This window comes from Vanessa cardui, chromosome 7, assembly GCF_905220365.1.
Source record: "Vanessa cardui chromosome 7, ilVanCard2.1, whole genome shotgun sequence".
Lineage (NCBI taxonomy): Eukaryota > Metazoa > Arthropoda > Insecta > Lepidoptera > Nymphalidae > Vanessa > Vanessa cardui.
In genome coordinates this window covers 12791940-12806956 of record NC_061129.1, presented here as the reverse complement: position 1 = coordinate 12806956, position 15017 = coordinate 12791940, and the positions used below count along the sequence as shown (strand labels likewise).

At 34.8% G+C, this 15017-nt stretch overlaps 3 protein-coding genes across 3 annotated transcripts; 2 read left to right on the top strand and 1 right to left on the bottom strand.

Annotated features, from left to right (window-relative positions):
- Positions 1 to 4138: 4138 nt before the first annotated feature.
- LOC124531005 (larval/pupal rigid cuticle protein 66-like) lies at positions 4139 to 4880 on the bottom strand. The gene is made up of 2 exons (XM_047105392.1): positions 4832 to 4880; positions 4139 to 4736 (listed from the first exon to the last, which is right to left on the bottom strand). The coding sequence occupies exons 1-2, from the start codon at positions 4841 to 4843 to the stop codon at positions 4173 to 4175; spliced, it is 576 nt and encodes a 191-aa protein (XP_046961348.1). The 5' UTR covers positions 4844 to 4880; the 3' UTR covers positions 4139 to 4172.
- A 2220-nt stretch (positions 4881 to 7100) lies between these two features.
- Positions 7101 to 7811, top strand: LOC124530973 (larval/pupal rigid cuticle protein 66-like). The gene is made up of 2 exons (XM_047105346.1): positions 7101 to 7126; positions 7236 to 7811. Exons 1-2 carry the CDS (start codon positions 7115 to 7117, stop codon positions 7809 to 7811), a joined length of 588 nt encoding a protein of 195 aa, XP_046961302.1. The 5' UTR covers positions 7101 to 7114.
- A 5143-nt stretch (positions 7812 to 12954) lies between these two features.
- On the top strand, positions 12955 to 13778 carry LOC124531003 (larval/pupal rigid cuticle protein 66-like). Its single transcript, XM_047105391.1, has 2 exons — positions 12955 to 12985; positions 13091 to 13778. Exons 1-2 carry the CDS (start codon positions 12974 to 12976, stop codon positions 13652 to 13654), a joined length of 576 nt encoding a protein of 191 aa, XP_046961347.1. The 5' UTR covers positions 12955 to 12973; the 3' UTR covers positions 13655 to 13778.
- Positions 13779 to 15017: the final 1239 nt, after the last annotated feature.

The following is a 15017-nucleotide window of genomic DNA, read 5'->3' as shown; positions in this document are numbered from 1 at the left end:
GGTTTTCTTAACATCATTCTCCGTTATAGGAGAAAAGCTGAAAGGTGGGGAAGTGATTCTAGGCAAGCCATGTATTTCAGAAAGCGTTGAAAGTTTAGTTTGCAAGTCGAGGACTGGAGGTGAAGAGAAGTGAAGATTGAGATTGTTTAAATCGAATTGAGATTGATCAGGGAAAGCTTGAGACTTGCCAATACCGAGGGTATTTAAAAATTTTAAAGCTTCCTCGGGAGAAGATTCACGTATTTTGTCAAAGATATATCGGCGTTTGAGCTTCCTACACAACTGATTGCAGCGATTCCTTGCAGCTTTATAAGCTGACCAGTTGAGAGCGCAACGGTCCCTCTTATACTTACGGAAGGCTTTATCCCTCTTGGCTCTCGCTTTTCTTAAATCGTCATTAAACCAAAGGTTTGAAAAATTTTTTATTTTAACAAGGCGTAGAGGCGAGTGTCGGTCGAATAATTCAATCAATTTAGAGCACAGAAAATGCAACTTCTCGTCAATTGACGACAACACCTCTATCTGCGTCCAAGGAATAAGAGTGGCATCGTCCAATAGCCTGTCGAGATCTAGATATATATAGCTTCGCAGCAGCAGCATCTTGGGTTTGGGCTTAGGTGGTCTGAATTTAAAGGAAGCGAATATTAGATCGTGGTGGGAGAATTCAGGCGCTGAAAACTGACCAAATTTAGAGACCAAGTCACCTTTGGACGTTATAATTAAGTCTAAGAGACTATCGGGTCCGTCAATTGGGTGGTGTGTTGCAGCGAGCGGTAAAACCTGGAGGTTAAAGGAGTCTAGTATAAATCTGAGCTTTGACGACCGATAATTACTCTTGATCAGACAAGTGTTGATATCCCCCATTACAATAAGATTAGTGTACTTAGGCATCAGATTCTCGAAGAGGGACTCAAGAGAAGAAAAATAATTGATATTGGGGGGACAATAGACCACTCCAAGGGCTATTTTGGTGCCTACATCTATCTCGATGAATAAATATTCAGAAGATAATTTGTAAAAAACATATTTGTTAAAGTATTCTCGTATTGTTTTTTGATAGATATACTGTAGGGTTTTATTGGCTGACACCGACTCCAAATATAACAATAATTATAACTACATGATATAATCGTTAATCGACTTTTAAGTAGTCTAATATTTTTCATTTCATTTAACTTAGGAAGACTCTAAAAAATATGTTGAATACGCAATTATTTTTTTTACTTTTTCGTGCATATTCATTTGTTTTAAAATAGTGTTTTGTTTGAAGTCGGTTTTTCTTTTTGTTAAAATTTTATTTATTTTTTTATTTTAAGTGAAGCTGATGTTGACTAACTATTTTTTTTTAATATGGATAAATTAAGCGTTCCGTTTATATGAGTCAGAAACTACTTCGAGGACAATTTCAAAGGAAACTTGCGAATAAAACAAAAATAGACTTTCGAAAATGCGGATTTAATACGTCACGCGGCGTAAACTACAAGGATCCCTCGAAAGAGCTGTAATCGAACTCAGCAAAAAAACTTTGAAAAAGACCAACTATATTTCGTCATCATATGACATCACATCACATACACAAAATTTGATTAAAGATAGTAAGAAATTCTGCCCCATATCGCACCCTAACTGCGAGCCGTATAGGAGTTCCATCACTACATAGTATAAAACAAAGTCGCTTTCTCTGTCCCTATATCTTTAAATCTACGCAACGGATTTTGATGCGGTTTTTTTTAAAAGATAGTGTGATTCAAGGGGAAGGTTTGTGTAATATATATAATACATGAACAATATAGTAAAGAAACACTGATAATTTTAGAAGTTTGCGATGTGATGTCGTATATAAACAAATTCTGTAGTATATTTAGTATCAGTATTGCACCCGTGCGAAGCCGGGGTGGGTAGCTAGTTGATTATAATATTCGACTATGATAATTACATTAACATAACCATATTACGGAAGGTGACTCAAATATCCAAATAACCTATAAATAAAAGATTCGACCGAGTATCGCTAACGTGCTCCTCAGAATTGTTCCGTTCCCTTCCGTTCCGTTACTTTGTCATGGATCCTGTGCTCAGAACCTTACCAAACTTTCACCAAATTACCCTTGAAGTATATATTTTATAATAAAAAAAGAATTATCAAAATTGGTTAACGTGATTTTCAGTTATTCACCTATTTGTCGCGCATATACATAATGCAAATTTAAGACTTATGTCGTTTTCACATGGATACCATCATCGGAAAAAAAAATAAAAAAAATGGGACCCCACGGGAAGCACTACCTTTCAAACAAAAAAAAAATTATCAAAATCGGTCCACCCAGTAAAAAGTAATCAGGTAACAAACATAAAAAAAAAATAAAAAAAAAAATACAGACGAATTGATAACCTCCTCCTTTTGGAAGTCGGTTGAAAAAGAGTAACTACTGAGTTCCTTGCCGGTTCTTCTCGGTAGAATCTACTTTCCGCACCGGTGGTAGTTTCACTTAATTGTTAATTGACGATTCAAAAGTGTTTGTAAAAGCCCACTCGAATAAAGTTTATTTTGATTTTGATTCAGTGACAGCCGGCATCTGAAAGTTCGAAGTGTGTACACGCCCGTGCCTCGGAAAGCACGTAAAGCCGGCTTGGGCCCGAATGTCCTATCTAGTTGCCGTGATCGAAATCAGTCAGGACCATATCATTATGATTAATATATAAAATATAATATTTTATTAAAAAAATTTAGCCACGCAAAGTACTAATTTTGGTAAGGCTCGTCCACCTAGATATCCGAAAATCCACAACAGCGCGCGAGTATTAAGACATTTTCTACTTCGCCTAACCACTCTGTGGAACCAGATTTTGCCGAACCGATACGACTTCGGAACCTTCAAGAACAGGGCGTACTCGTCTCATAAAAGCCGGCGACTCATCTGTATATAGGCGGTGGCCATCAGGTGAGCCTCCTGCTCGTTTGCCAGCTATAACATAAAAAAGCCCGTCTGGGTAGGTTACGCATTATATACTTTACAGCCATGCAATACTTTAGTTTGGATGTGGTCCCATTTTACACGACCACGAGTAAGCCAAAAAAGGAAAGAAGAAAGGTTGGTTTCGTTACACGTCAATGTCTATGATCATTGATAATCACTTACCATCTGGTAGCCTTTTACCCATCCTCTAATAATTTTATGAAAAAGAAACAAAAGTTTTATTATGTATTAGTTCGATTATAAATGGCAGGCATAAAAATGGTACAGTCGGGGTAAGAAACGGTTCGTCACCTTAAGATCTATTTTCATGTGCTCAGTATGAGCGATAATCTGCTTTACCGATCGAGAATGACATATGTATTGCGTCGCAATGATTAGATGTTTAGATTCAAAAGTTACTAAGAGTTTTAGACTTGACAAAGGAATGAATTTGAAAACTTACGAAAGTTTTCTTACTCTGACTGTACATTATTATAAAATCTTATTCAATATTTTATACAGATATAAAGACTTCTTTGCCAAATATTTGCTGATTTGCTAATATTAATGAGTTGAATGAAGTAAGTAGGTATGTACTTAGTAATGCAGTAAATACAACAATCTTTGAAATCTTGAGCTCATTGAACTGACGCCCGTATCATAGAAACCAGAACATCCCTAAATAATGAATAACTATTAACTAAAATTCCTACTATACCTTGACAAATAAAATTCTGAAGTACATAATCTATATATGTTGAAATATTAATTTCCAACTATGTTAATTATAAGTAACGTACATTGAACTTATACATTAAGTATATTAGTCCAAAGTTGTTCTTGTAGAAATGAATTTCTAGTTTATGATTATCTTATAACTTATTTAGTAACCTGCCAAAAATATTCTAAATATATGTATATATTACAATTATATCGTTTAATAGAACGGCCTTGTTGTCAGCGATTTTATCTGAGGAAAATAATACATTGTATCTTTTCGAATTTTTACACTAAATACTGTTTATAATGTAAAAATAATTTTTATTGTTTAAGCAACTCAAATGAAATAAATAAATTGTTCATTTTCGTAAATGTTTATTTGTATTATATAAATAGCAGTTTATAATGACTTTGGTAAAAATATTTACAAATTGTATCACATTATACTTTTACCGTTTCTTGTTAATGAAGATCTCAGTGGTCGGGTTAATTTATTTAGTAGAGACGACCGGCGTAACCGAGACCGTGGGCACCGTAGCTGTAGCCGTGGGCAAGGGGAGCAGCGACAGCTCCGTGAGCGCCGTAGGCGTAACCGTGGGCAAGAGGAGCGGCGGCGTACGCGTTGTAGGCGAGGGGAGAGGCGTAGGAGCCGTAGGCTACGGGAGCGACGCGGGCAGCGTACGCCACGGGAGAGGAGACCGCAGCGTAGGAGGTGGCGACGGGAGCGGAGTAGACGGCGCGAGCGGCGTGTGCGATGGGAGCGGCGTAGACGGCGGCAGCGGAGTAGACGGGAGCGGCGTGGGCGATGACGGCCGGGTCCTTGCGGACGACGGCGTTGAAGCCGGAGTGCGCGTCGGCGGCGTAGTCGACGGTGCGGCGGGTGCCGTCGGACTCCAGGAGAGAGTACTGGCCGACCACGTTGTCGCCGACGCGGGTCTCGTGCTGGCTCTTCACATCACCGGTGTGAGGGTCGGAAACTCCATAGGAGAAGCTGGTGTAGTCACCACCGTGGACGGCACTGCCTTGAGCAGCCGCTACCAAGAGAGCGAGAACGACGAACTGTAAAAGAAAAATTAAATAAATATTATGATTTAAATTTTTTTAAACCACGATCATTATTACTGTATAATGTAATAATAAATGTAACTAACTACCTTTGAAGCCATTTTACGTGTGTTTAACTCGACAACTGAGTGCAACTGATTTAACCCTCGCAACGATTACTATTTATATTAGCAAAACTCTGAAGTTTGGAAATGAAACAGGAAATAACATACATACGTAGTACAACGTGAAAATATAATCAAGCTAAAATGAAAGGCATCGCCGTACATTCATTAATATTCATAAACTTTATTTAATTAATCTCAAGGTCATAGTTTTCGGATCTAGGTTTTTTTTGTAGTTTATTATTAATCTCGGATCTAATCAGCATAGTTTTTATATCACATGTTTATTGAGTTAGTCCCAGGTTCAAATCGCACAAAATGTTTTACTGACCAGACATATATTAAAAATTATAGATAGATAGATATATTTAAAATTAATTTAATTTAATTTAATGGAAATAAAAAAGGATAACATCAACATGACATCTAAATAAATATTATAAATCTGAAAGTAACTCTGTCTGTCTTTTAGTCTGTCGTTCTTTCACGCTGCACCGAATTTGATGAAATTAGCTATGAAGCATACTTGAACTCCAAGAAAGGACAAAGCAATTTCAATAGATCAAAAGTAAATTTGCAAAAATAGCTATTTTATTCTTTAAGTACAAGCTTGCGTTGTTTCATAGCAATCGAATACCTAACCAGACTTTATTAAATTCTTAGGAGCCATTCTTCTCTTATTATGTTTAAATCCTTAGGAATATGTACGTTCAAGTTAAAACTTTAACATTCGTTCTCGATATTTCTCAGGATATTAAATTATTTTAACCGACACCAAAAAGCAAGATGTTTTCAAATTGTCTGTGTACACATTTATTCTTATGAATATTCGTGCAAAACTATAGTTATAAACCGATTTTGATGTTACTTTTATATTTGGATTCAGTATAGGTACAATGTGGCCTCACATACACTCATTCGTTAGTAGCTTGGCTACTGGAATAATACCTAAGTATTCACATGTGCCTATAGTTATTAGGGTTATATGCAATTTTAGATATTTCTTGACCTTTCATAGTGTCGCAATGGTTATATAACCATTGCGACACTTCTATGGGAATTGAGATGATAACTCACCCTTCAAACCAGAACGCAATAACACTTAGTGATTGAACCTACCTACCATCAAATGGATCACCTAGTATACCAAATAGTAACTAATTTTTTTTGTATTAAATACTTTAAAGTTTTTACTATATATAAAATAAACACGTTTTTTTTATAGTGAACACAAAATATTTAATGAGATGTTATTTATTCTTATTTTGTACGTTAAATTAAATTCCAAGCGAAAAATTCCGTTTCCTTAAACAATGATTTTATTATTTCTTAAAGCGAGTTTAAAAACAATTCCTTCCTGTGCGTGTATAGTTCAAGAAAACTTTGATTTTATTAATCTTGAACTTTTTGATGTAATGAAAAATAAAATATTGCATATAGTATGTCCCCAAAGTTAATACATAGATCTGCATATGTATGTGTGTGTTTATGTGTATGTTTGTATTTTAGTCATTATATTTTTTATTCTATTTACACGAATGACAGATTCAAGTGGAGATAACGTATGTAATTTAAAAGACATTCAATCGTTAGAACTTCGAAACTTAAAGAAAATCTGTAGGTACGAGGCGAGCTGAGGCAGGGCATTTAGGCAAGTACTAGTAAATTGTCACCTCCAGCTGTCTGTGACGTGTTTATAATAAAAATATATATAGAGAAAACCAGCATATTGTATCCAATGACATTTGCTAATCCTCCATGCTTCATCCCAAATTAGCTAGCTTGGTGATATAAACTCTAAATGTTCTTTTCAAGAGTGAAAAGTACTTTTAGAGCGAATTACTTTACTTACATAAAGTGGATTTTTTTTTCAAAAAATTTTCCGTTCCGATATCAAGATAACATTTTACATGATAATAAAATAAATAAACATGCAAGACCGGGGCGACTCGTTAGTTTTTATTAATTTTGTTTTTTATACTCTCAGTGTAATATTTAGTCAAACAAATTAATCGAGACAAGACTAAGTTTATAAAAAACCTACTAAATATTAATATCCTAAATAGTTTTAAAAATAGGATACTAGTATAATTAATGCGAATGTAGTTTCCTTGTAAGCGTAGGTCACTATTTCTGAGTCTTTCACAAGTTCCTACTACAAATTCTGTTACCGTTGCACTCTTATATTAAAAAATTAAGCACTATATAAAGGCTGTAAATCTTCGTCAGTCATCAGTTGTTTCATACGCAGCCATCAAACAATACAACATGTTCTCCAAGGTAAGCGGCGGTCGTGTACGAATTACTTTTAACTATTTTTACTTTTTAATTCTAAATTTAATATGCACAATATATTTTGTTTATTAAATTGTATTTGTTTATATTTCAGGTAGCAATCTTCGCTCTGCTTGTCGCAGTAGCCCACAGCAGCGCCGTCCACGGTGGCAACTACAACAGCTTCTCCTATGGAGTTTCCGACCCTCACACCGGTGATGTGAAGAGCCAGCACGAGACCCGCGTCGGCGACAACGTGGTCGGCCAGTACTCTCTCCTGGAGTCCGACGGCACTCGCCGCACCGTCGACTACGCCGCCGACGCGCACTCCGGCTTCAACGCCGTCGTCCGCAAGGACCCGGCCGTCATCGCCCATGCCGCTCCCGTCTACTCCGCTGCCGCCGTCTACGCCGCTCCCATCGCCCACGCCGCTCGCGCTGTCTACTCCGCTCCCGTCGCCACCTCCTACGCTGCGGTCTCCTCTCCCGTGGCGTACGCTGCCCGCGTCGCTCCCGTAGCCTACGGCTCCTACGCCTCTCCCCTCGCCTACAACGCGTACGCCGCCGCTCCTCTTGCTCACGGCTACGCCTACGGTGCTCCCCTTGCCCACGGTTACGCCTACGGTGCTCCTCTTGCCCACGGTTACAGCTACGGTGCCCACGGTCTCGGTTACGCCGGACGTCTCTACTAGTTTAATTAACCCGTTTACTGTGATTTTAGCAAAAAATAAATGGTAAGGTTTAAAATGTGATGTAATTTACGAACTTTCAATTAAAAGAGATGAAGTAAACGATTATATTTTAAGCAACTGAAGAGGCCCATTTATACTGATGTAAATATTATTTAAAATAAACAATTTGACTGTTAATATTTAATTTTATTTTAACAAAGTTTATAACTTTATAAACACAATAACATTGACAGTAATATAAATGCAAAAAATATTTAAAATATTTTTATTTTCTTTTCGATATATAATTAAAATATTAGATATGTAATTTTTTTTTATTAGTAGCAAGTCGTTGATAACGCTTTAAAATACGATTTGTACTCACGATAATATAACGTTACTGAGAGCAGATGGCCCAGTGGCTAGAAAGAATGAATCCTAAAGAAGATGCCTGGCTTTAATAACCTGGGAACCATCGTTGAATTTTATTAAATATGTTCCTGTTGTATAAAAAATAGAGCAAAGCAACGTCCTTATGACAAGAGGACACCGTCAACCAGCCATGACAAATTTTATAAGCTGTTACATTTTCCTTTAAGTATTTCATAAGATTTGCATCACATGTACTGAGTATGTGAATCTTATAATTCATTTTATAATAATGGTTATAGAAGTTTCTGCAAGATAATGATTTTTCTGATAAAAATATATTGTATTGTACAAGTATGGCGTAAATACGTCAGTACAGTTTTGTAATTTTAACAGTCGATGCTGGAGAGCTGCAACTATTTACCAACCTCTAAATATGAGAGTCTCATTGTAATTTGTCATCTAAAATCGAGATTAACTCCCAAAAAGCGTAAATCGAATTTCGTTATAAAATTTGACACAAGTGTTCAATTTAATTATTCAAGTATTCCCTCCATTCCATTTAAGGCATTTTGGGCACCTGAAAATATTTAACGAGATATCGAATTTTGATTATTCTGATATTTATTTCTTCTCGTTTCTATTATATCTGTGATTTGTTCCACAACACGTACGCGCTTGTTTAGGGAAGAGAAAATATCATATGTTCTAGGCTTACGTGAGTCGCGGAGTTGAAATGATTCATTTTAAGAATATTAAGATAGACTAAGAGGGTAAGTTACATATTTTGTTTATGTTAGTTCATATATCAACGTAACGAACCTGTCTAGCATAAGTATAGATGATATACTTTTCAGTAGGATAAAATTTCGTTTAAATTTCGCTTTATTGGAAGATATTAAAATGCACCGAAGAAGGAAAGCATTATAATATTTTAAAAAAACAGTGTCCTGAATATTGTAGGGTAATTCTATTGCTTTACGGTAACTTATCCTTAAATTGTAACAAAAAGCACTGATGTCATTAATATTAATAATTTTATTTATTTCTAACTTTAATTAATTCTAATCTAAAGGTATAATTTGATTTTAGGCATCTTCGATTGGCTTTAACAATTTTAAAATTTTTGTTTATTTGAACAAGCCACCCTTAAATAAACCATTAATGACGCCTATATTCATAATATGGTCCTATGTTTCATAAACACGTCGCCCAGACGTCATAAATTTTTAATTAAAAATTGAAGAAGGTCAATACCAATATTTATCTCTTATTTATTACATACTAGAAAGTAAGTTATTACAAGCTATTTTTATGAATGAAATACGAAAAACAAATTTTTGTGAGACCTTCATATTTATTGGAGGCAGAATTTTTTTAACCGTTAACTATTATGACATTTTATTAATAATTGATTTAAAATAAGTTTTTTTTAACAATAGTTGAAGGTAGTCTTAATACTTTTAGTCTGATTAAATATGAAATTGTTGCAACTTTTCAATTAAATTCAGCTATTTTTGATTGCTTCGGAGCCAATTGAAGATTAAACTCAGTCAATGTTAAAAAGCAAAGATTTAAATCTTTGTTAAAAAGAAGGAAGTAGTTGGCGAATTTCATTTGTAAATGTAGGTTTTGTAATTACTAAGCACTAATATACTTAACACGAGATGAATTATAAATTCAAATTAAGCACCTGATAATTCAGTTCTTGTACGGGTTTGAACCTATCATTGGTTACAATTTATTATCGAATCTGGATCATTAATGCTTTATTTTAAATCGTTTTTTTATTAAGTGACGTTTTCATTCTTCAATTAGAACTTTTTAGCTTTTAGTATATTTCATTGTGATATAACTTGCCCGCCCCGGCCTTGCAATGTTGATACTAAATATACTAGAGAATTTTGTTCATTTTTGCAACTAAATTTATCAGTGTTTCTTTACTATTGTCCATGTATTTTATAGAAAAATCTTGCTCTGGAATCAGTCTATCTATTAAAAAAACTGAATCAAAATCTATTGTAATTTTAAAGATTTAAGCATACACAGGGATAGACAGCGGTAAGCGAGTTTGTTTTGTACTATGTAATGTAATGATGATAAAGATGATAAAACAAAATAATGCGAGGGGCGATTGTTAATATGTATTAGCGTGGGTGGAGATATCACACTCTTCTTTACTTAATAGAACTTTTGAAAATTTCTTACTAAAATAAATTAAGGTTTGATCAGTTCTAATGAAAATTATTTATTATTTAAAATATAAATACAAATGTACTACGTATTTTACTTTGCTCCAAATGCTCCATTATTTTCCAAATATACAAAGGTAAAAGAGCTAATAAGTTCATTTTAAATCAAGATATACATTTATATGTTCGGTATATAATTTGGATGATAATAGAATTAATTTATATGATCAAGCTCTTCTGCTATTATAAGAAGAAGAACCTTTTTATTGAAAACTCCTTGAAGATTAAATATTGTATGCTTTAGTTTTTATTAATTTATTTGTTAAGACAAGTCCATTACATTGTCAGCGGAGTTTATTCGTTTTCCAAACTGTAATTTGAATTATATGAAGTCTTGACATATTATTATGAATACTTGTTTCTACTTAAGATCATATTTGTTTTCGAAAAATAAGTGAAAGGATTGTGTTTATTTTGGTTTGTGAAATGATATGTAATTAATTTGTTTTAAAATAACAACTTACTTTTTTAGTAAACGTAATTTTTTTTCGTGATATATTTAAATTTCTAATATGATATTCCTCATACAAAACTTTATTTTATCATCAGATTATTAACAGGTTGAAATAATATGACAATAAATAAATTTATGTATTTGCATAAATTATCCTTAAAACAAATTAGATGATTAATTATTATATGTATAATATTATATTAATGTGTTAATGCATAACGATACACGTAATTCATTGAATATAATATGAGAAATGTTAATAAATCCATATAGCATACAGTGTTTTTCATTGTCAGGGATATAAGTTTTTTTAATATTTATGAAAAATTAATTATATGTTAGTAAATTGTACATTCGGTTTATAAAACCTAGCCCCGAGGAACAAATCGAAATTGATAAACAATTTATAAATGCAATTCGTATTTTAAAAAATCTTGCCTAGTTATTTTAGCGGTAGGATTTATAAAACAATTTATAAGCTATGAGCATACATACGTTTATAACAATACATAAATAAAATTTTAACAAAAAGAAAAACCGACTTAAAAAAAAACACTATTTTAAATCAAATAAAAATGCACTAAAAAGTAATAAAAATAATTGCATATTTAACATATTTTTTAGAGTCCTCCTGGGTAAAATGAAATGAAAATATTAGACTACTTAGAAGTCGCTTTACGATTATATAATGTAGATATAATTATTGCTATATTTGGAGTCGGTGTCAGCCAAGAAAACCCTATAGTATATCTATCAAAAAACAATACGAGAATACTTTAAGAAATATGTTTTTTACAAATTACCTTTTATACGATAATATACTGGGTGAATCAAGGGGCTCGTATCGCTTCTTTCTTTTAATTGTTGAGGCGTGGCCCGTGGCCGTGGTGGCATGTGCGTGTATATAATACATGAACAATATAGTAAAGAAACACTGATAAATTTAGAAGTTTGCAATGTGATGTCGAAAATAAACAAATTCTGTAGTATATTTAGTATCAGTATTGCACCCGTGGGAAGGTGCGGGGTGGGTAGCTAGTTGATTATAATATTTGACTATGATAATTACATAAGCATAACCACATTACGGAAGGTGACTCAAATATCCAAATAACCTATAAATAAAATATACGACCGAGTATCGCTAACGTGCTCCTCAGAATTGTTCCGTTCCCTTCCGTTCCGTTACTTTGTCATGGATCCTATGCTCAGAACCTTACCAAACTTTCACAAAACTACCCTTGAAGTATATATTTTATAATAAGAAAAGAATCATCAAAATTGGTTGACGTGATTTTGGTGACGTGAGTGCAGATGGCCCAGTGGCTAGAAAACATGAATCCTAAATGAAGATGTCTGGGTTTAATAACCTGGCAACCATTTTTGAATTTTGTTACGTATATTCCTGTCGTATGAAAAAATAGAGTTAACTGACAGGTGATCTGGCGAGTGATTTTCTTTCACTTTTATCAAAATTTGCGTCAGAAACCAACTTTCTTATGACAAGAGGACACCTTCAACCAAGCCATGACAGATTTTATGGGATGTTACCTGTACCTTAAAATATTTCATAAGATTTGCATCACATGCACTGATTATAATTTAATGATTTCAGTTATTCACCTATTTGTCGCGCATATACATAATGCAAATTTAAGACTTATGTCGTTTTCATACGGATACCATCATCGGAAAAAAATAAAATTAAAATGGGACCCCATGGGAAGCACTACCTTTCAAACAGAAAAAAATCAAAATCGGTCCACCCAGTGAAAAGTTATGAGGTAACAAAAAAAAATACAGACGAATTGATAACCTCCTTCTTTTTGAAGTCGGTTGAAAATTTAAGTTAAAAGACGCGTAAGTCGGACCACTAATCTCAAATACCATTTTAAAGTTACCCACTTACAACACAACTGGAAATAAGCGATATATATTTAATGAGAAAGTGTTTTTTGTTAACGTCGGTCACTGTATAAGTCCTTCACAAGTTCCTGCTACAAATCTGATAACGTTGCTCTCATATCTAAAAAAATAACTACTATATAAAGGCTGTAATTCTTCGTCAGTCATCAGTTGTTTCATACGCAGCAATCAAACAATACAACATGTTCTCCAAGGTAAGCGGCGGTCGCAAACGAATTAGCTTTGTTTGTTTATATATTTAAAGTTATATAATAATAATTATTTTTTTACGTTAATTTTTTATTTTATTTTATTCTCAGGTAGCAATTTTCGCTCTGCTTGTCGCAGTAGCCCACAGCAGCGCCGTCCACGGTGGCAACTACAACAGCTTCTCCTATGGAGTTTCCGACCCTCACACCGGTGATGTGAAGAGCCAGCACGAGACCCGCGTCGGCGACAACGTGGTCGGCCAGTACTCTCTCCTGGAGTCCGACGGCACCCGCCGCACCGTCGACTACGCCGCCGACGCGCACTCCGGCTTCAACGCCGTCGTCCGCAAGGACCCGGCCGTCATCGCCCACGCCGCTCCCGTCTACTCCGCTGCCGCCGTCTACGCCGCTCCCATCGCCCACGCCGCTCGCGCCGTCTACTCCGCTCCCGTCGCCACCTCCTACGCTGCGGTCTCCTCTCCCGTGGCGTACGCTGCCCGCGTCGCTCCCGTAGCCTACGGCTCCTACGCCTCTCCCCTCGCCTACAACGCGTACGCCGCCGCTCCCCTTGCCCACGGATACGCCTACGGCGCTCACGGAGCTGTCGCTGCTCCCCTTGCCCACGGCTACAGCTACGGTGCCCACGGTCTCGGTTACGCCGGTCGTCTCTACTAGTTTAATTAACCCGACCACTGTGATTTTTAGCAAAAAATAAATGGTTAGGCTTAAAATGTGATACAGTTTACGAAATTTCAATTAAAAGGGATGAAGTAAACGATTATATTTTAAGCAACTGTAGAGGCCCATTTATACTGATGTAAATATTATTTAAAATAAACAATTTGACTGTTAATATTTACTTTTATTTTAACAAACTTTACGCAACTTTATAAACACAACAACATTCACAACAATATAAATGCAAATAATTTGCAATATTTTTATTTTTTTTTTGATGTGCAATAAAAAAATTTAAAATATTAGACATCTGTAATTTATTTTTATTAAAAGCAAGTCGTTGATGACGCTTTAAAATATGATTTGTACTCACGATAATATAACGTCACTGAGTGCAGATGGCCCAGTGGCTAGAAAACATGAATCCTAAATGAAGATGTCTGGGCTTAATAACCTGGCAACCATTTTTGAATTTTGTTACGTATATTCCTGTCGTATGAAAAAATAGAGTTAACTGACAGGTGATCTGGCGAGTGATTTTCTTTCACTTTTATCAAAATTTGCGTCAGAAACCAACTTTCTTATGACAAGAGGACACCTTCAACCAAGCCATGACAGATTTTATGGGATGTTACCTGTACCTTAAAATATTTCATAAGATTTACATCACATGCACTGATTATAATTTAATGATAATAATGGTTCTAGATAAGTTCAGAATCTTCGGATCCTATGTCATAAATTGCTAAAAACCCTTTCTGCAAGATTATGATTTTTGTGATGGAAATGTCCATTAACGTACATAGATACTTGGTCAAAATATATTGTATTGTACAAGTATCGCGTATATCCGTCAGTAAACAGTCTTCTAAATTTAACAGTCGATGCTGGAGATCCGCAACTATCCACCAACCTCTAAATTTGAGAGTCTCATTGTAGTTTGTCATCTAGAATTGAGATTAAATCCCAAAAAGCGTTAATCGAATTACGTCATAAAATTTGACACAATTATTCCATTTAATTATTCAAGAATTCCTTTAAGGGATTTTTGGCAGCTGGCAATATTTGACGAGAATTTCAGATCTCTCTCGTTTCTATGATCTGCGATTTGCCCTATGACGCAAACACACATAAACACGTGCGCGCGTGCTTTGGGAAGAGAAAGTATATGTTCTGTTAACAATATTAAGATAACCTGTTAACAATATTAACTAACCTTTAAACGTAGAAATATCTCAAATAGACAGTATATTACATCCAGTGTTGTCACAGTATAAGTGACATATTTTTTTAAGTTAGTTAATACAGGAAATTGTAATGTGTCAAAGCGGACAAACATACAAAAACAATCGTTTAAAAT